Source organism: Ranitomeya variabilis, chromosome 3, assembly GCF_051348905.1.
Source record: "Ranitomeya variabilis isolate aRanVar5 chromosome 3, aRanVar5.hap1, whole genome shotgun sequence".
In the NCBI taxonomy this organism is placed as follows: domain Eukaryota; kingdom Metazoa; phylum Chordata; class Amphibia; order Anura; family Dendrobatidae; genus Ranitomeya; species Ranitomeya variabilis.
The window spans coordinates 741,330,961-741,352,429 of NC_135234.1; the positions used below are offsets into that span (position 1 = coordinate 741,330,961).

Genomic DNA, 21,469 nt, shown 5'->3' on the forward strand with positions numbered 1-21,469 from the left:
ATAACCAGCCAAGCTAAAGCAGACAGCTGAGGGCTGGTATTTTCAGACTGGGAAGAGGCCATGAATATTGGCCCTCCTCTGCCTTAAAATAGCAGCCCACAGGTGCCCCAGAAAAGGCAAATCTATTGAACGCATTGGCTCTTTGCCTGGCTCTTCCCCCTTGCCCTGGTGTGGTGGCAAGTGGGGTAATAGTTTTGGGGTTGATGTGAGCTGTTATATGTCCGCTGGCATCAAGTCAAGGGTTTAGTAATGGAGAGTGTTTGCAGTACTCTCAACAGTTGATGCTTGACTGGTGGTAACTGTTATGATCCCAGTGGCTTAGGATCACAAATCTAACCAGCTAAGTCAGAGATAATAGGACGAGCTCTGGGGATGTGGTAACTGGACTAACCGCAAACCTGATCCTAACCAAACACAATAAAGGTAGCCGTGGAACGTTTCCTGAAATCCTAGACGTCTCTTCACGGCCTGAGAAACTGACTACTCCTAAAGAGAAAGTACAGACCTCACTTGCCTCAGAGGAATAACCCCAAAGATATAGAAGCCCCCACAAATAATAACGGTGAGTAAAGAGGAAAAGACAAACGCAGAGATTAAACAGATTAAGCAAATGAGGCCCGCTAACGCTAGATAGCAGAAAATAGCAAGGGATCTGTGCGGTCAATAAAAAACCCTATGCAAAAATATCCACGCAGAGAATGCGAGAACCCCCACACCAACTAACGATGTGGGGTGAGCAACTCAGCACCCCAGAGCACCAGCAAGCAGGGAAATCACATATTAGCAAGCTGGACTAAACACATCATATACTAGGACACATCTTGAACACAGATGAGCAAAAATAAGCAAACAAAACTTAGCTTCTCTTGGAGAGACTGATAACGGATGTAGACAGGAGCAATCAGAATAGCACTGAATACAACGACAGCAGGCAACAACTGAGAGTCCAAGTGAACTAAATAGGAAACCAGCTAACAGATGACGAGACAGCTGATCCAGCCTCAGACCTGCAGAATGACACTCACACAGTACCACTTGTGACCAAAAGAGGGAGCCCAAAAACAGAGTTCACAACAGTACCCCCCCCTGAGGAGGGGTCACCGAACCCTCATCAAAACCCCCAGGGCGATCAGGATGAGCCACATGGAAGGCATGAACCAAATCGGCCGCATGAACATCAGAGGCGACAACCCAGGAATTATCCTCCTGACCATAGCCCTTCCACTTAACCAAATACTGAAGCCTCCGTCTCGAAGTACGAGAATCCAAGATCTTCTCCACCACGTACTCCAATTCGCCCTCAACCAGCACCGGGGCAGGGGGCTCAACAGAAGGAACCACAGGCACCACATACCTCCGCAACAAAGACCTATGGAACACGTTATGAATGGCAAACGACGCTGGGAGGTCCATACGAAATGACACCGGGTTAAGGATTTCCAAAATCTTATAAGGACCGATGAAGCGAGGCTTGAATTTAGGAGAGGAAACCTTCATAGGAACATACCGAGAAGACAGCCATACCAAATCCCCAACACGAAGTCGGGGACCCACACCGCGACGGCGGTTGGCGAAGCGCTGAGCCTTCTCCTGTGACAACTTCAAATTGTCCACCACATGGTTCCAAATTTGCTGCAACCTATCCACCACAGAATCCACCCCAGGACAATCAGAAGGCTCAACCTGACCCGAGGAAAAACGAGGATGAAAACCAGAATTGCAGAAAAAAGGCGAAACCAAAGTAGCAGAACTAGCCCGATTATTAAGGGCAAACTCGGCCAATGGCAAAAAAGTCACCCAATCATCCTGATCAGCAGAAACAAAACATCTTAAATAAGTTTCCAAGGTCTGGTTAGTTCGCTCGGTTCGACCATTCGTCTGAGGATGGAAGGCCGACGAAAAAGACAAATCAATGCCCATCTTAGCACAAAAGATCCGCCAAAATCTGGACACAAACTGGGATCCTCTGTCAGACACAATATTTTCAGGGATGCCGTGCAAGCGAACCACATTCTGAAAAAATAGAGGAACCAAATTGGAGGAGGAAGGCAACTTAGGCAAGGGCACCAAATGGACCATTTTAGAAAAACGATCACACACCACCCAGATGACAGACATTCTCTGAGAGACTGGAAGATCCGAAATAAAATCCATGGAAATGTGCATCCAAGGCCTCTTCGGGACAGGCAAAGGCAAAAGCAAACCGCTGGCACGAGAACAGCAAGGCTTAGCCCGAGCACAAATCCCACAGGACTGCACAAAGGAACGCACATCCCGCGACAAGGAAGGCCACCAGAAGGACCTAGCCACCAAATCCCTGGTACCAAAAATCCCAGGATGGCCTGCCAACACCGAAGAATGAACCTCGGAAATAACTCTGCTGGTCCATCTATCTGGGACAAACAGTCTCTCTGGTGGGCAACGGTCAGGTCTATCCGCCTGAAATTTCTGCAGCACTCATCGCAAATCTGGGGAAATGGCAGACAAAATCACTCCCTCTCTAAGGATACCAGGCGGCTCTGAAACTCCCGGAGAGTCAGGCACAAAACTCCTAGAAAGAGCATTAGCCTTCACGTTCTTCGAACCAGGCAGGTACGAGACCACGAAATCGAAACGGGAGAAAAACAACGACCAACGAGCCTGTCTAGGATTCAGCCGCTTGGCAGACTCGAGATAAATCAGATTTTTGTGATCAGTCAAGACCACCACACGATGGTTAGCTCCCTCGAGCCAATGTCACCACTCCTCAAATGCCCACTTCATAGCCAACAACTCCCGATTACCAACATCATAATTCCGCTCGGCAGGCGAAAACTTTCTTGAAAAGAAAGCACAAGGCTTCATCACAGAGCAATCAGAGCTTCTCTGCGACAAAACAGCCCCTGCTCCAATCTCAGAAGCATCAACCTCGACCTGAAAAGGAAGAGAGACATCAGGCTGACACAAAACTGGAGCCGAAGAAAACCGGCGCTTCAGCTCCCGAAAGGCTCCCACGGCCGCAGGAGACCAATTAGTCACATCAGAACCCTTCTTGGTCAAATCCGTCAAGGGTTTAACCACGCCAGAAAAATTAGCAATGAAGCGACGGTAAAAATTAGCAAAACCCAAGAACTTCTGAAAGACTCTTAACAGATGTAGGCTGAGTCCAGTCATGAATAGCCTGGACCTTGACTGGGTCCATCTCAATAGTAGAAGGAGAAAAAATAAAACCCAAAAAGGAAACCTTCTGTACTCCGAAGAGACATTTTGAGCCCTTCACAAATAAGGCATTAGCACGCAGGACCTGAAATACCATCCTGACCTGCTTCACATGGGACTCCCAGTCCTCAGAAAAGACCAAAATGTCATCCAGATACACAATCATAAATTTATCCAGATATTCTCGGAAGATGTCATGCATGAAGGATTGGAACACAGAAGGAGCATTAGAGAGTCCAAAAGGCATCACCAAGTACTCAAAATGGCCTTCGGGCGTATTAAATGCTGTTTTCCATTCATCCCCCTGCTTAATACGCACAAGGTTATACGCACCACGAAGATCTATCTTGGTGAACCAACTGGACCCCTTAATCCGAGCAAACAGATCAGATAATAATGGCAAAGGATACTGAAATTTGACCGTGATTTTATTTAGAAGACGATAATCTATACAAGGTCTCAGAGAACCATCCTTCTTGGCCACAAAAAAGAATCCTGCACCAAGAGGGGAGGAGGACGGGCGAATATGTCCCTTCTCTAAAGACTCCTTTATATAACTCCGCATTGCGGCATGTTCTGGTACAGACAAATTAAAAAGTCGTCCCTTAGGGAACTTACTACCAGGAATCAAATTTATAGCACAATCACAATCCCTGTGAGGAGGCAGGGCACCGGATCTGGGCTCATCAAATACATCCTGGTAGTCCGACAAAAACTCAGGGACCTCAGAAGGAGTGGAAGAAGCAATTGACACCAAAGGAGCATCGCCATGAATCCCCTGGCAACCCCAACTTGAAACAGACATAGCTTTCCAATCCAGAACTGGATTATGGGCCTGCAGCCATGGCAGACCCAAAACGACCACATCATGCAGATTATGCAGCACAAGAAAGCGAATCACCTCCTGATGTACAGGAGTCATGCACATGGTCACTTGAGTCCAATACTGAGGCTTATTCTCAGCCAATGGTGTAGCATCGATACCCCTCAGTGGAATAGGGAATTCCAAAGGCTCCAGGACAAAACCACAGTGCCTGGCAAATGACAAATCCATCAGGTTCAGGGCAGCACCTGAATCCACAAAAGCCATAACCGAGTAGGATGACAAAGAACAAATTAAAGTAACAGACAAAATGAATTTAGGCTGTATAGTACCAACGGTGACAGATTTAGCGATTTTATTTACGCGCTTAGAGCATGCTGAGATGACATGAGTTGAATCACCACAGTAAAAGCACAACCCATTTTGACGTCTATGATTTTGCCGCTCAATTCTGGTCAGAATTCGGTCACATTGCATAGACTCAGGTCTCTGTTCAGAAAACACCGCCAGATGGTGCGTAGATTTGCGCTCCCGCAAACGCCGATCAATCTGAATGGCCAAAGCCATTGAGTCATTCAGACTTGCAGGCGTGGGGAACCCCACCATAACATTCTTAATGGCTTCAGAAAGACCTTCTCTGAAATTTGCAGCCAGGGCACACTCATTCCATTGAGTAAGCACCGACCATTTCCGAAATTTTTGACAATACACCTCAGCTTCATCCTGGCCCTGAGAGAGAGCCAGCAAGGCCTTTTCTGCCTGGTTCTCAAGATTAGGTTCCTCATAAAGCAATCCAAGCGCCAGAAAAAACGCATCCACATTCAGCAATGCAGGATCTCCCGGCGCCAGGGAGAAAGCCCAATCTTGAGGGTCGCCGCGTAACAGGGAGATAACAATTCTAACTTGCTGAGCGGAATCACCGGAGGAACGAGGTCTCAAAGAAATAAATAATTTACAATTATTCTTAAAATTCAGAAACCTAGATCTATCTCCAGAAAACAACTCAGGAACAGGTACTTTTGGCTCAGACATAGGACTGTGAACAACAAAATCCTGAATGCTTTGCACCCTTGCAGCAAGATGATCCACACTAGAAGTCAGACTCTGAATATCCATGTCTGCAGCTGAACTCAAAGCCACCCAGAGATTAAGGAGATGAGAGAAGCTGGACAGACTGCAGCAAAGGAAGAGAAAAAAAAAAAAATTGTACTCAGGACTTCTCTTATCCCACTTCTGCGATGCATTAAACACTTTTCGGGCCTGCTGTACTGTTATGATCCCAGTGGCTTAGGATCACAAATCTAACCAGCTAAGTCAGAGATAATAGGACGAGCTCTGGGGATGTGGTAACTGGACTAACCGCAAACCTGATCCTAACCAAACACAATAAAGGTAGCCGTGGAACGTTTCCTGAAATCCTAGACGTCTCTTCACGCCCTGAGAAACTGACTACTCCTAAAGAGAAAGTACAGACCTCACTTGCCTCAGAGAAATAACCCCAAAGATATAGAAGCCCCCACAAATAATAACAGTGAGTTAAGAGGAAAAGACAAACGCAGAGATGAAACAGATTAAGCAAATGAGGCCCGCTAACGCTAGATAGCAGAAAATAGCAAGGGATCTGTGCGGTCAATAAAAAACCCTATGCAAAAATATCCACGCGGAGAATGCGAGAACCCCCACACCAACTAACGATGTGGGGGGAGCAACTCAGCACCCCAGAGCACCAGCAAGCAGGGAAATCACATATTAGCAAGCTGGACTAAACACATCATATACTAGGACACATCTTGAACACAGATGAGCAAAAATAAGCAAACAAAACTTAGCTTCTCTTGGAGAGACTGATAACGGATGTAGACAGGAGCAATCAGAATAGCACTGAATACAACGACAGCAGGCAACAACTGAGAGTCCAAGTGAACTAAATAGGAAACCAGCTAACAGATAACGAGACAGCTGATCCAGCCTCAGACCTGCAGAATGACACTCACACAGTACCACTTGTGACCACAAGAGGGAGCCCAAAAACAGAGTTCACAACAGGTAACCTCTTCACTGCCTGGCAGAGTTGCTGTCTCACACAGATGACAGCGTGGCATCTGCAATGCTCTGACCGGCTATGTTACCATGCTGTCACACAGATGACCGTGTGGGAAATGCTAGATATTCGGGCTCCCCATTCATTTGGTATCATTTTTTTTAAGTTTGGTGGAACACGACAGACCTGAACATCCATGGGTCAGCCCATCATTAATTTGGAAACCTTATAATTGTTGCAGTAATATTCTTACCTTGGTGACCCAGTGTCCATGTTTCATCTTCATCAAAATGAGTGTCTCCACCAAGTCCATTGCTTGGTGAGAAAGCATGGGCCAAAATTCCAAGCGGTCCATCAAATGGAAAGAAATCCCCATGGTCTGGGCAAGAAATACAATCCACGTTTAACAATTAGTTGTACATTTCACAAAGCAAATGTAATTTGCATTTAAACTTACCTTTGTATCCAAAAGATATCATAATATCACCTTCACCAGTATAAATTTGACGGAAATTCAAGGGAGTAACCTCACTCCAGAGCCCGAGAGCTTGCGCAATGGCGTAATCTACTTCTGAGTCGGTGATATCTGGAGTGTAGTTAACAACTCTGTAAAAAGGGGTATAAAAACTTGATTAAAAACATTGTGCCATTTTCTGTATGCACCTTCTATGCAGACCTATATATTTCCATGGTTGTAGATTACGAATCTGCTCACTTCTCTAGATGTAAGTGGGTAAGTAGGGGTCAAATGAAAAGAGATAACACAATACTAGACCTGGGTTCTGGCAGGTCCTCCTCAGGTTTGAACCTGACATGGGATAATATTTCCTGTGTTGACATGACCAGAACTGTGTGGAAAAGGGTCTGGCTGACTGCTTATGTCAACACCTCAGCAAGCTACTTCTCTGACAACGGGTAGATCGATGACGTCTGAGCGATAGGATTCCCACTGATCACTAGAACAGGGGGGTTAATCGAAGCTGTGGTCTAGCATGCACCCTACTACTCCATTCACTGATTATGGCACTATCAAAGAAAGCCAAAAACATTGCTCCTCTTACACAAAGGACTTTGAGCCCTCATTCTTGCAATAATTTAGGGTCCCAGTCGTCAAAACCCCACCAATTTCTATAGGTTAACACCTATAGAGTGGACTGGAGAAAATTGGCATTTTCTCCTTGCAACAGGAATAATCTTTAAAATACTTTAACCGTTTTGCTGCAAAGAATGTATCTCATACATCTTTGCAGTCTGGTACATTAGTAGCTAAGGACCTATGATATACATCCTTGCTACTGATGACCCAAGGCTGCATCACAGACAAGCACAGGAGATAAGAATTTCTGTCTTAAATAAATAGAGCTTGGATTTAAGGGAGACCTGTCACCAGGTGAAAAGTGGCACTTTTTTAGGTTCATTTTCTTCCCGCTGCTCCCCTGAATATTTAGTTTTTTTACGTTGGTTTTTTTTTTAAATCCACCATACTGCTCCAGACATATGGGCCTTTTTAATTTAGTACAAATTTTTATAGTTTTTAAAATGAGGCATTGATCACATGGGAATAATGCACAGTAGCCTGAAGACAGAGCCCCAGAGGATCCAGTAAACGACGCCCCCTTATGAAGATCATAAAATTTAGCACTAAATAAAAAAGCCCAAATCTCTGGAACTGTATGACGGATTTAAAAGACAAAACACTTGCCATTCAGGGGAAGTTTTGAACAAATTTCTTGATTTTAATTGCAGTCCATAAATATTTTTTTTTATTTTTATTTTATTCCAGCACCTCCCTTGAGTACTTCAGTGATGATGCTGAAATAAAATAAGAATAAAAAATATTTATGGACTGCAATTAAAATCATGAAATTTGTTCCAAAATTTCTTTGAGTGCCAAGTTTTTTATATATTTAATTTTTCTTCATTGTATTACTGTGGATACATAGTCACAGCGCAGTCATCACACCGGAGCTCAGAGGACCAAGAGCAGAACCAAAAATGTAGGTTTAACAGCTAGTATATTTTTAAAAAATCTATTTTATGTGGGCAGGTGGTGTGTTTATCAAACCAAGAAAATCATGGAAACCTCACTACATAAAACATGAGCATGAAAAATGGGAATACTCTACATAGTTAAGTTTCAAATAAATTTGCAAGAAAAAAAGTGTTTTCTTCTGTTCTGAAATGCACAAAATCTACCTGTAGGTCAAAGATGTTTTTTCCCATTTAGGTTTCCCAGGAAAATGGCTGAATCTCTGGACATCAGGGACCCCACATCTGGGTTTCTTCATAACCTGTAGAGTTTCCTTGTTTATTTTCCCAGTGATGTTAAGACCAAAAAAATCTTGCATGGCCTTGATTTTCTCTTCCATTGGATCGGCAAATCTTCTTGAGACAGGAAATGCATTGTAAAATCGTTCTATGTATTCCTGATATAGAACAACAGATAAATGCCATTATACAAAAATATTGCAATTAGTGCGTTAAAGGGTCAGGTTCCCTAGTGGAACTAAAAATTATGTTAAAAAAAAGGTATCTAAAGTTTCTAAAGGGTAACAATTCTCCTTGTGGAGTGTGACAAGCTAGGGATGGCATCAGACTGACGAGACTTACAGCCAAACCAGATTCTCAATTTGCAGACACAGTGTTTCGAGGTATTGCCCCTCGTCAGTGCAAAGTATAAAATCTGATTTGGCTGGGTGAGAGGGTAAAAAAACAGTGATTAAGGTTTTTATGTTAAATCGTTTTTTATTTTATTTTTTAATTTTTTTTTTGTTATTTATGAAAAAAATTGAAGTTTTCAGTTTGTCCTCTAAGCCTAATGTACGACTCTTATTTTGTGTTGGGTACATAGACTTCTGTTAAGTTTGCCTTCCAAAAACAAGAATTTAAATTAATCAAAAGTGATTAAAAAGACCAGCTAGGTCTACGAAATGCAGCAAAGCTAAAATAAACGTGTTACTGTTGTGCATTGGTATAAAATATAAAAAAGCATTATAAATTTGGCATCTCCCAATCATAACGGCCCATAGAATAAAGGAAACATATTATTTATACCACTAGGTGAACGCTGTAAAAATAAATCCTGGGAAGAAACACAGTACAAATTGCTTTTTTATTTTCCCTAAATAATAATAGAAGGTATAGACCAGTGTGAAAATTACATATTTAAGTTCCCAGAGGAGCATCGCATGGCTTTTAAGCCTCTTTACATTGGCTCGTCACTCTCCACAAGTAAAAACGTTACTGCTTAGATCCCAGTCAGAAGCCACTCATGCAGCCAAATCAGATCTCAAGCTTTGCACTGAGAAGGGGCAACACCCCGAAACACGTATCTGCAAATTGGGTTTGACTTTTATCTTAAATCATATGGCAAGACTCGTTGAAGAGTCGATATTGACTTTTAGGATTGCTACTTCCAATAGTTGGCATTAGAGATCAAGCCCTCTTCCTCCCTGAAGAGGCAATTTGCATGTTTAATTTTTCAGAGGAGCATTGCATGGCCTGTAAGTCTCCTTACATTGGCATGCCAGGCATGCCGCTCTCCACAAGGAGAAATGTAACCCTTATACGCACCCCGAAAATGTTTCCTGTATAAATTTCAACTTGTCTCTTAAAATAAGAGATCTGCAATAAAGCTAGATTGATGAAAAAAAAAGTTATGACCACTGTAACACCAGTGGTGAGGGAAGGACAATGAGTGATCTCTAAGTCTACATTGGTTATGCCACTAAGGGGTTAAGATGTGCAAACTAAACTTAAAACCAAAGGCTGGTGGGACCACCAGGGATTTTCCAAGTGAGTAATGTTTGTTCACTTTTTACAGTATTTCCTGCTTCTAATTACATTCCTTAACCGCTTGGACAATCCATTTATCAGATTCTACAAGTTACCTACAGTTATTATTACAATTCTTAAATGTATCACTATGCCCTATCGGATTTGCTATCTCTAGTGTCTTGGTATGTGATGTGTTCCACCCTCTCCATTCTGTCATTCCATAGAAATCAGACCGCACTTCGATGTCCTCCGAGTGTGGTCTGATTTTTTTTTCATGGGACGTAGACTTTCATTGCCGATCTTGATGCGATACTTGGATCAAACTCGGACATATCTCCAATTTCTTCAGTGGACCTCTCAGTCCGAGGAAAAAATTGGACATGTGCATAGTCCCAAAGAATATCATACGTACGAGTGAAAACCACTGATAACACTCGTCCTATAATATCTGTCTTGTGCAGAAGCCATTTGGATGAACTCTACAGTGAAGAGCAATAAGGAAAAGGGAGAATTTGATAGAAGGCTAGAATATAAGACAGTGTGGTCGGAACTGTGGAGAGCTTTTTTAGGTGAGGACCAATGTTTTGGATTGTTTTCTGGAGAAAGTAATTACAATCCTATATAACAGGCTATAATAACTATTCAAAAACATAAATAATTCATCAGACCCTTACCTGAGCCTTTATCAAGTCCGTCTTGGTGATGCCTACACCTTCATGCCCTCCTTCTGTAACAGGTACCAGCTCAACAATGTGGAGCTTCACTAGGAGACATGGTATGAAGAACCACGGAAGACCCATGCTGCCTTCTCATTAATGTTCGTTTTTGTATTAAGATTTCTATTTTTCTTTTTTCGTCACTGAGTTTTTTTTATTCCCGACATACTGTAAATGTCTCTTTCTTCAAGCTGAATGTAAATATTAGTGGAGGGTTTGCGCAATTCTCTTCCTGTCGGAACGACATGTTGGAATGACACAAGCCTGCAGGCTACATTTTTGTGTTCTTTTGTCTCCGAATGGCAGAGGCCCCTTAGGCAAACATTCTTGTACATGAACCTTATCATTAAACTAGAGGAGCATGCAGGTTAATTGTAGAACACGAGAGTTGACGATATTACTCAGAGCATGAGCTGACTTGTGCATGGTGGTGGTAATGAAAATAATGAAGCCCTTGAAGATAATATTTTCTTGAAATTAAAAAGACAAAAAAAACTCAATTGCTTGTTCATTATGACACTGTCATGTTCCTGGGTTCACACCCTTGAGACTGTGTTTTGTAGTCAGCTTCTCTGTCTGCCAAACTACAGCAGACACATCTTTTTCCGGGAGTTTAGATTCTGCTATTCTGGCTGCAGTCTGCTTAGCATAGCAAGGGTGTTTTTATTTGTCTGCCCTATCACCATTCGGGTACAGCTTTATATTCTGTACCCCTGCTGGTGATAGTTTCATGTGAATGTTCTGCCATTCTGCTGTAGTTCAAAGCCAGTCAGTGAATTTCCAGCTAGGGTTTATCTTTTAGCTGTTTCGGTTCTTTGCTCTGCACCTATCTTCTGTTTTGTTTTTAGGATGTAGGCAGCATATTTTCTAACAGTAAAAACTTTAAAATTTAGTTTGTATTTCATGGTTTATTTTACTCACTCTTGGATCTTTCCTTTTTTCAGTACACTTTCCCTTTTGTAGGTAATTCATACTCTGCTCTTCAGTTCTTTAGGAGGAACGTGAAGCACTTGAAGGCCTTTTAAGCAGTATAGGTCCGAGTTTCCATCCTTTAGTCCAGGGGTGGGCAATTATTTTTCCCGAGGGGCCACATGAGAGACCGTAACTGTTGTGGAGGGCCGAACCAATAGGCCGAAATTAATTCTACTCAATATTAATATCAATATATTATAATTATTACATTATTGATAATTATATTAATATTAATTGTATCTCTTAATATTGAGCAGAATTAAGTATGCTGACATCCCCCTATATATCATTTGAACCCAAGTACACCCCTTTATGTATATTGTTTGAGCCCCCCACAGCCCCTTATATACTGCAAGAGCCTCCCCCATATGTGGCATGAGCCCCACACAGCCTCCCCCATATGCGGCATGATCCCCACACAACCTCCCTATATACACTGCATGAGGCCCACACAGCCTCCCTATATACACTGCATGAGGCCCCCATTGCCTCCAATATACTGCATGATGCCCCCAGAGCCTCCCCATATACTGCATGAGGCCCCCATAGCCTCCCCATATACTGCATGAGGCCCCCATAGCCTCCCCATTTACTGCATGCGCCCCTATAGCCTCCCCAAGTGCAGCATGACATCCCCACAGCCTTCCCATGTGCAATATGATGCCACCATAGCCTCCTCAAGTGCAACATGTCACCCCCATAGCCTCCCCATGTGCAGCATGTCAACCCCATTTGCAGCACCATGTGCAGCATGTCACCCCCCATAGCTTCCCCATGCCCACCCAAACATCCCATACACATGAAAAAAATAGAATTATTCTTACCGTTAACTCGGTTTCTAGGAACCTTCCACGACAGCGGTACTGGATGATGTCTCCCCGCCCTAATGGGGGACAGGAAACACAAAAGAGGTTAAATACCCTCCCCTTCCTGCCACCTCCAGTGTTTTTTCTGGACACAGTAGCATGTATAATTACCACTCAGGTGCAGGAACTCAACGATAAAATCATAAAAATAGGGAGGGAAATTAATGCTGTCGTGGAAGGTTCCTAGAAACCGAATTAACGGTAAGAATAATTCTATTTTCTCCAGTCACCTTCCACGACAGCGGTACTGGAGTAGTACCAACAAAAAAAATTCTTAGGGGGGGACAACAGCCTGCAGAACTGTTCTGCCGAAAGTTAAATCCCGGTTGAAATCGAGCCTGTAATGCCTGGTGAACATATGAACTGATGACCAGGTGGCAGCTCTGCAAATCTGCTCCGTAGAAGCGTCACCTCTCTCTGCCCATGATGTTGACACCGACCGTGTAGAGTGGGCTTTCAGTGATGGAGGAGGTGATAAATTCTGGGATGAATATGCCAGAGATATGGCCTGTTTAATCCAGTTGGCGATTGTATTTTTTGTCGCCTTTCTACCTTTGTTCTTTCCCGAGTGTTGAATGAAGAGATTTTGATCAATCCTCCAACTCTCTGTTTGTGAAAGATAATATAGGACCACTCTGCGGACATCCAGAGTGTGGAAGGATTCTTCCCTCACATTAGAGGGATCTTGGCAGAATGAGGGCAACACTATGTCCTGAGTCTGACCTCTATGAAAGTCTGATGTCACTTTAGGTAAGAAGGTAGGGTCTAGACGGAGGATTATACTATCAGATGTCACCCTCAAATAAGGTTCTTGTATGGATAGGGCATGTAGTTCCCCTATCCATCTGGCAGAAGTAATAGCCACTAAAAAGACAGTTTTTAGGGTAAGAACCCTTAAAGAAGACTCTGATAAGGGTTCAAATGGATCCCGAGTTAGACTATTAAGGACCAAATTTAGATCCCAAGGGGGACTACGGTTGTGAACTCTGGGGGGGATTCTACATGCTGACATTATGAAGCGTTTAATCCACCGATGTTTGGCTAGTTCCTGGTCAAAATATGAGCTGAGAGCTGAAATTTGTACCTTTAAGGTATTAGGCCTAAGCCCCAAATCTAGACCCCTCTGCAAGAAGTCTAGAATTTGGGCAATATTTGGGTGAAAAGGGTCTGGAATATTAGGAAGACACCAAGATGAAAATCTTTTCCAGACTTTGGCATAAATGGCATTGTTTATGGGTTTTCTACTTTTTTGAAGTGTGTGAATTACTTTATCTGAGAGACCCCTTGCCTTTAGTATTTCGGCTTCAGAAGCCATGCTGAAAGATTTAATCTGTGGAGGTTTGGATGTACTAATGGCCCCTGATGAAGTAGGTTGCTCTCCTGAGGTAAACATATTGGATCTTCCTGAGCCATGTCTAACAGGGCACTGTACCAACTCCTCCCCGGCCACATTGGCGCGATCAGGATCGCCGCAACTCGCTCTGATCGGATCTTCTGTAGAGTTTTTGATAGCAATGGGATCGGAGGAAAAGCATAGACGAGGTTGAACTTCCAGGGGTGAGAGAACGCATCCATGCCTAGTGCTCTGTCTGCCATATTTAGGGAGAAATATGTTTGTAGCTTGGCATTTTGACTGTTGGCAAAAAGGTCCACTTCTGGAATCCCCCATTTGGATATCAGGGAGAGAAAGACTTCCTGATTTAGACACTATTCCCCTGGATGTACATGCTTTCTGCTCAGAAAGTCTGCTTGGGTATTGGCTGACCCCTTCAGGTGGACTGCCGAAATAGAGAGGAGGTGCCTCTCTGCCCTAAAAAAAATGTTTGAAGCCAAGGTCTTTAGTTTTTTGTATTTTGTGCCTCCCTGATGATGAAGGTATGCTACAGTGGTCACGTTGTCAGAATATATCCTGACATGATGCCCCTGAACGAGAAAGGATGCAGCTTTTAACGCCTCTTCCACCGCCTTCAGTTCTCTGAAGTTCGAGGAGCTTGCTCTGATGTCTGGGGGCCATGTACCCTGGAAATGAGTTCCCTCGACTATGGCTCCCCATCCCCTTTGACTGACGACCGATGTGAGCGTCTTTAGCGGGACCTGGTCCCAGCTGACCCCCCGTTGGAGGTTTCGGAGATGTAGCCACCATGTCAGGGATGTCCTGATATGATTGGGGAGGCAAATTCTCTTGGATAGAGAGCTCTGCTGTCTGTCCCAGGATGATAGAACATGGGTCTGGAGGACTCTTGTGTGGGCTTGGGCCCAAGGCACCATCTGGATACAAGATGTTAGAGATCCCAGAATAGACATGGAATGTCGCAGAGTAGGAGCTTTCAGGGTTCTGAATGCTGTTATCCTCTGTACCAGATCGAGTTGGTGTTCTCTGGGCAGAAAGGATCTTCTCAACTCCGAGTCCAGCAGGACCCCTAGGAACTTTTTCTTTTTGGAAGGAAGTAGGTCAGATTTCTCCAGATTCGGGATCCAACCCAAAGACTTCAGGATCTCTAGAGACTTTGATAAGTCTGATTTGAGGCGGGAGACAGAAGGAGCGACAATGAGTAGATCGTCTAGATAGGGAACTATGCAAATCCCTTGAAGACGTATGAATATTATTGCCTCTGTCATGATCTTTGTGAAGACCCGGGGAGCTGAGGCGATCCCAAAGGGAAGGGAGTTGAACTGATAGTGTACTATCTGCTGATCCTGAGATATTACAAATCTTAGGTACTTCCGGAATTCTGGATGGATTGGGACGTGATAATAAGCGTCCCTCAGATCCACCGTAGCCATCACCCAGTCTTGGCCTATCAGAGGGATCGCTGTTCTGACCGACTCCATCTTGAATCTGCTGTAAGTTATTACTCGATTGAGAGGTTTCAAGTTGATTATTATCCAGTGCTTCTCCGAAGGTTTCTTGATTAGAAACAGGTGAGAATAGTGTCCTCTGCCTATTTCTTGCTGAGGTACTGGGGAAATTACTCCTGCCTGGAGTAACTCTCGAAGTCCGGAGAGGAATGCACCCTGAGGGCTGAGACTCTGTAATGAGGTTATCCTTATGTGATGAGGGGGAGGGCTCTTGAACTCCAGTTTTAGCCCATTCTGAATAGTGTCGAGTACCCACTGGTTCGACGAAATGGAACTCCACTGGTTGATGAAGCCCGAGATTCGACCCCCGACGCCCTGGGCGTAGTCACTGCTTGTCAGGGGTTTGCTGGGACTGGGGAACCAGGATATTCCTACCCTTCCCCCCTTTAGGACAGCTCCAGCGTCCTGTCTTGCCTTTTCCTTTGAACTCTCTTTGGAAGGGTTGTTCCTTTGAGGGGAGAAAAAAATGTTTTTTTCGGATTCCTCTGTTCGGGAAGTGCTTTTTTCTTGTCTGTTGCCTTTTCTAGTATATCATCAAGAGCCTGCCCGAAGAGATAGCGGCCTTGAAAAGGAATGGCACAGAGCTTCGTCTTGGACGTGATGTCACTGCTCCAGGACTTCAGCCATAGAGCTCTCCTGGCTGAGTTAGAAAGAACTGCCGATTTAGCAGCCACTCTACGGACTCTGCCGAAGCATCAGTGAGAAAGCCCGTAGCCCTCTGGAGAAGAGGGAGGGAATCCAGGATTACTTCCCTAGATGTTCCCTGGGTAAGGTGGTCTTCAAGCGTGCGGAGCCAACGGAATAGGGACCTAGCCACACACGTAGACGCAATATTTGTTCTAAGGAGATTCGTGGAAGTATCCCAAGATCTTCTTAGTAGACTCTCCATCTTGCGGTCCATGGGGTCTCTGAGTTGGGAAGAATCCTCAAATGGGAGGGTTGTCTTTTTTGAAACTCTAGAGACCTGTACGTCTACTTTAGGGGTTTCCCACAAAGAGACGTCTCCATCAAGAGGGAAACGATTTTTTAGCTCAGATGGAACCGTAAGCCCCTTCTCAGGGGATTCTCATTCATGGAGAATGAGACTCTGCACATTCTCGTGTATTGGAAACCCCTTCCATTTTTTCGGTTTCAACCCACCGAACATCTCATCCTGCACTGACGGTTTCTCCTCCTCCTCCTCAACGCCCATTGTCCCCCTGACCATACTGATTAACTTACGTTTATCCTCAGAGGAAAAATAGTATTTTTTATTTTCCTCTTTAGGGGTAGAAGTGGAGCCCTCATTCTCCCACAAATCCTCTGAAACAGAAGAATGAAGTTCACCAGAGTCTGAGTCAGAAATAACCGATGCCATCTTCCTTTTTTTAGGCGGAGGTGGCTGAGGTAACAGAGACTGGGAAAGGGCCGATACAGAGGACTGAACTTCTTGTTTAATGAGGGTTTTAATGCTCTCGAACAAGGATGGCTGTTCAGAGCGTAATACTTCCTCAGTGCAGGGCTGGCAAAGCTTCTTCTTGTATGAGGAAGGAAGCTTTGATGCACATACACCACATTTCCGATCTTCCGATTTCTTTGAAGATTTGTCCTTCCTAGGGGCAGAGGCCTTGTCTCCCTAAAAAAGAGAGAGAAGGGGACTAAGTATACAGCACCCTAAGGAATACGGGGAAAGAGGGACCTGACCCCCTACTCACAGTAGGAGGGAAGACGCAGGGCTCGGCAGATGCAGAGGCAGGTCTGTCACCTTCCATGGTCAGTCAGTACTTGCAGTCCAGACAGACAGACAGGGGGCCTTACCTGGAGGTGACTAACCAGGGTTAAATACCGAGGTAGCTGCGTCCGATTATGTGCTCCTCTGTTATGACCCCAATGGCGAGGGTCTCAGAGGAACGTGGAAGTCTGCAGAATACAAAAATCCAGCTCATAGGGCAGTGGTAACTGGGTTGACCATATATCTACTCCTAACGCCAACACTAGAAGTAGCCGGGGATCATTCCTACGTTGATTCTAGATGACACGCGCCAGCCGGAGAATCTAGCTACCCCTAGTAGAGGAAAACAAAGACCTTTCTTGCCTCCAGAGAAGGGGACCCCAAAGCTGGATAGAAGCCCCCCACAAATAATGACGGTGAGGTAAGAGGAAATGACAAACACAGAAATGAGCCAGGTTTAGCACAGAGAGGCCCGCTTACTGATAGCAGAATAAAGAAAGGTAACTTATATGGTCAACAAAAACCCTATCAAAATCCACACTGGAAATTCAAGAACCCCCGAACCGTCTAACGGTCCGGGGGGAGAACACCAGCCCCCTAGAGCTTCCAGCAAAGGTCAGGATGTAGATATGGAACAAGCTGGACAAAAATACAAAACCAAAACAAATAGCAAAAAGCAAAAGGCAGACTTAGCTGATATAACTGGAACCAGGATCAGTAGACAAGAGCACAGCAGACTAGCTCTGATAACTACGTTGCCAGGCATTGAACTGAAGGTCCAGGGAGCTTATATAGCAACACCCCTAACTAACGACCCAGGTGCGGATAAAAGGAATGACAGAAAAACCAGAGTCAAAAAACTAGTAACCACTAGAGGGAGCAAAAAGCAAATTCACAACAGTACCCCCCCCTTAGTGAGGGGTCACCGAACCCTCACCACGACCACCAGGGCGATCAGGATGAGCGGCATGAAAGGCACGAACTAAATTGGCCGCATGAACATCAGAGGCGACCACCCAGGAATTATCCTCCTGACCATAGCCCTTCCACTTGACCAGGTACTGAAGCCTCCGCCTGGAGAGGCGAGAATCCAAGATCTTCTCCACCACGTACTCCAACTCGCCCTCAACCAACACCGGAGCAGGAGGCTCAGCAGAAGGAACTACAGGCACAATGTACCGCCGCAACAAGGACCTATGAAATACATTGTGAATAGCAAACGACACAGGAAGATCCAGACGAAAAGATACAGGATTAAGGATTTCCAATATCTTGTAAGGCCCAATAAAACGAGGTTTATATTTGGGAGAGGAGACCTTCATAGGAACAAAGCGGGAAGAAAGCCATACCAAATCCCCAACGCGTAGTCGGGGACCCACACCACGGCGGCGGTTGGCAAAGCGCTGAGCCTTCTCCTGTGACAACTTCAAGTTGTCCACCACATGATTCCAGATCTGCTGCAACCTATCCACCACAGAATCCACCCCAGGACAGTCAGAAGGCTCCACATGACCCGAAGAAAAGCGAGGATGGAAACCAGAGTTGCAGAAAAAAGGCGAAACCAAGGTGGCGGAACTAGCCCGATTATTAAGGGCAAACTCAGCCAACGGCAAGAATGTCACCCAATCGTCCTGATCAGCAGAGACAAAACACCTCAAATAAGCCTCCAAAGTCTGATTGGTTCGCTCCGTCTGTCCATTAGTCTGAGGATGGAAAGCAGACGAAAACGACAAATCAATGCCCATCCTACTACAAAAGGATCGCCAGAACCTGGAAACGAACTGGGATCCTCTGTCTGACACAATATTCTCAGGGATGCCGTGCAAACGAACCACGTTCTGGAAAAACACAGGAACCAGATCGGAAGAGGAAGGCAGCTTAGGCAAAGGAACCAAATGGACCATCTTGGAGAAGCGATCACATATCACCCAGATAACGGACATGCCCTGAGATAGCGGAAGATCAGAAATGAAATCCATGGAGATATGAGTCCAAGGTCTCTTCGGGACAGGCAAGGGCAAGAGCAAACCGCTGGCACGAGAACAGCAAGGCTTAGCTCGAGCACAAGTCCCACAGGACTGCACAAATGACCGCACATCCCTTGACAAGGAAGGCCACCAAAAGGACCTGGCCACCAGATCTCTGGTGCCAAAAATTCCCGGGTGACCTGCCAACACCGAGGAATGAACCTCGGAAATGACTCTGCTGGTCCACTTATCCGGGACAAACAGTCTGTCAGGTGGACAAGACTCAGGCCTATCAGCCTGAAATCTCTGCAACACACGTCGCAGATCCGGAGAAATAGCTGACAAGATAACTCCATCTTTAAGAATACCAACAGGATCAGCGACTCCAGGAGCATCAGGCACAAAGCTCCTAGAAAGAGCATCGGCCTTCACATTCTTTGAACCTGGTAAATACGAGACAACAAAATCAAAGCGGGAGAAAAACAATGACCAGCGGGCCTGTCTCGGATTAAGGCGTTTAGCAGACTCGAGATACATCAGATTTTTGTGATCAGTCAAGACCACCACACGATGCTTAGCACCCTCAAGCCAATGACGCCACTCCTCAAATGCCCATTTCATGGCCAACAACTCCCGATTGCCCACATCATAATTTCGCTCGGCAGGCGAAAACTTCCTAGAGAAAAAGGCACAAGGTTTCATAACAGAGCAACCAGGGCCTCTCTGCGACAAAACAGCCCCTGCCCCAATCTCCGAAGCATCCACCTCAACCTAAAAGGGAAGTGAGACGTCAGGCTGGCACAAAACAGGCGCCGAAGTAAACCGGCGTTTCAACTCCTGGAAAGCCTCCACGGCAGCAGGAGCCCAGTTAGCTACATCGGAGCCCTTCTTGGTCATATCCGTCAAAGGTTTCACAATGCTAGAAAAATTAGCGATAAAACGACGGTAGAAGTTAGCGAAGCCCAAGAACTTCTGAAGACTCTTAACTGACGAGGGCTGAGTCCAATCAAGAATAGCTCGGACCTTGACTGGGTCCATCTCCACAGCAGAAGGGGAAAAAATGAACCCCAAAAAGGGAACCTTCTGTACACCAAAGAGACACTTTGAGCCCTTGACAAACAAAGAATTTTCACGCAAAATTTTAAAGACCAACCTGACCTGCTCCACATGCGAATCCCAATTATCAGAAAAAACCAAAATATCATCCAGATAAACAATCAAAAATTTATCCAGATACTTCCGGAAAATGTCATGCATAAAGGACTGAAAAACTGAAGGCGCATTGGAGAGCCCAAAAGGCATCACCAAGTACTCAAAATGACCTTCGGGCGTATTGAATGCGGTTTTCCATTCATCACCTTGCTTAATGCGCACAAGGTTGTACGCACCACGAAGGTCTATCTTGGTGAACCACTTGGCACCCTTAATCCGGGCAAACAAGTCAGACAACAGCGGTAAAGGATACTGAAATTTGACAGTGATCTTATTTAAAAGCCGATAATCAATACAAGGTCTCAAAGATCCGTCCTTTTTTGCCACAAAAAAGAATCCCGCACCAAGAGGGGAAGAAGACGGACGAATATGTCCTTTCTCCAGAGACTCCTTGATATATGAACGCATAGCGGTATGTTCAGGTACCGACAGATTAAACAGTCTTCCCTTAGGAAATTTACTGCCTGGGATCAAATCTATAGCACAGTCACAGTCCCTATGAGGAGGCAGTGCACTGGACTCAGACTCACTGAAGACATCCTGATAATCAGACAAATACTCCGGAACTTCCGAAGGCGTAGAAGAAGCAATAGACACAGGCAGGGAATCCCCATGAATACCACGACAGCCCCAACTTGAGACTGACATAGCCTTCCAGTCCAGGACTGGATTATGGGTCTGTAACCATGGCAGCCCTAAAACAACCAAATCATGCATTTTATGTAAAACCAGGAAACGTATCACCTCGCGGTGTTCAGGAGTCATGCACATGGTAACCTGTGTCCAATACTGCGGTTTATTTGCTGCCAATGGTGTAGCATCAATACCCCTAAGAGGAATAGGATTTTCTAATGGTTCAAGAGTAAAACCACAGCGCTTAGCAAATGAGAGATCCATGAGACTCAGGGCAGCACCTGAATCTACAAACGCCATGACAGGATAAGATGACAGTGAGCAAATCAAAGTTACAGACAGAATAAATTTAGGTTGCAAATTACCAACGGTGACAGGACTAACAACCTTAGCTATACGTTTAGAGCATGCTGAGATAACATGTGTAGAATCACCACAGTAGTAGCACAAGCCATTCCGGCGTCTATGAATTTTCCGCTCATTTCTAGTCAGGATTCTATCACATTGCATTAAATCAGGTGTCTGTTCAGACAACACCATGAGGGAATTTGCGGTTTTTCTATCACATTGCACCGAATTAGGTGTCTGTTCAGACAACACCATGAGGGAATTTGCGGTTTTGCGCTCCCGCAACCGCCGGTCAATTTGAATAGCCAGTGCCATAGTATCATTCAGACCTGTGGGAATGGGAAAA

At 44.9% G+C, this 21,469-nt stretch overlaps 1 protein-coding gene across 2 annotated transcripts in view; it reads right to left on the reverse strand.

Moving 5' to 3' along the window:
• LOC143817253 (collagenase 3-like) overlaps window positions 1-10,755 on the reverse strand; it is an 87,253-nt gene extending 76,498 nt beyond the window's left edge. Inside the window, exons 1-4 of one of the 2 annotated variants that reach the window (XM_077298493.1) lie at window positions 10,514-10,755; window positions 8,259-8,488; window positions 6,520-6,668; window positions 6,316-6,441 (exon numbers count right to left, since the gene is read on the reverse strand). In XM_077298493.1, the coding sequence (XP_077154608.1) occupies window positions 6,316-6,441; window positions 6,520-6,668; window positions 8,259-8,488; window positions 10,514-10,639 (631 nt within the window). In that variant the 5' untranslated portion in view covers window positions 10,640-10,755. The remainder of the gene's footprint in view (window positions 1-6,315; window positions 6,442-6,519; window positions 6,669-8,258; window positions 8,489-10,513) is intronic. The other variant, XM_077298494.1, reaches the window with a different exon arrangement.
• Between the last annotated feature and the right edge of the window lie 10,714 nt (window positions 10,756-21,469).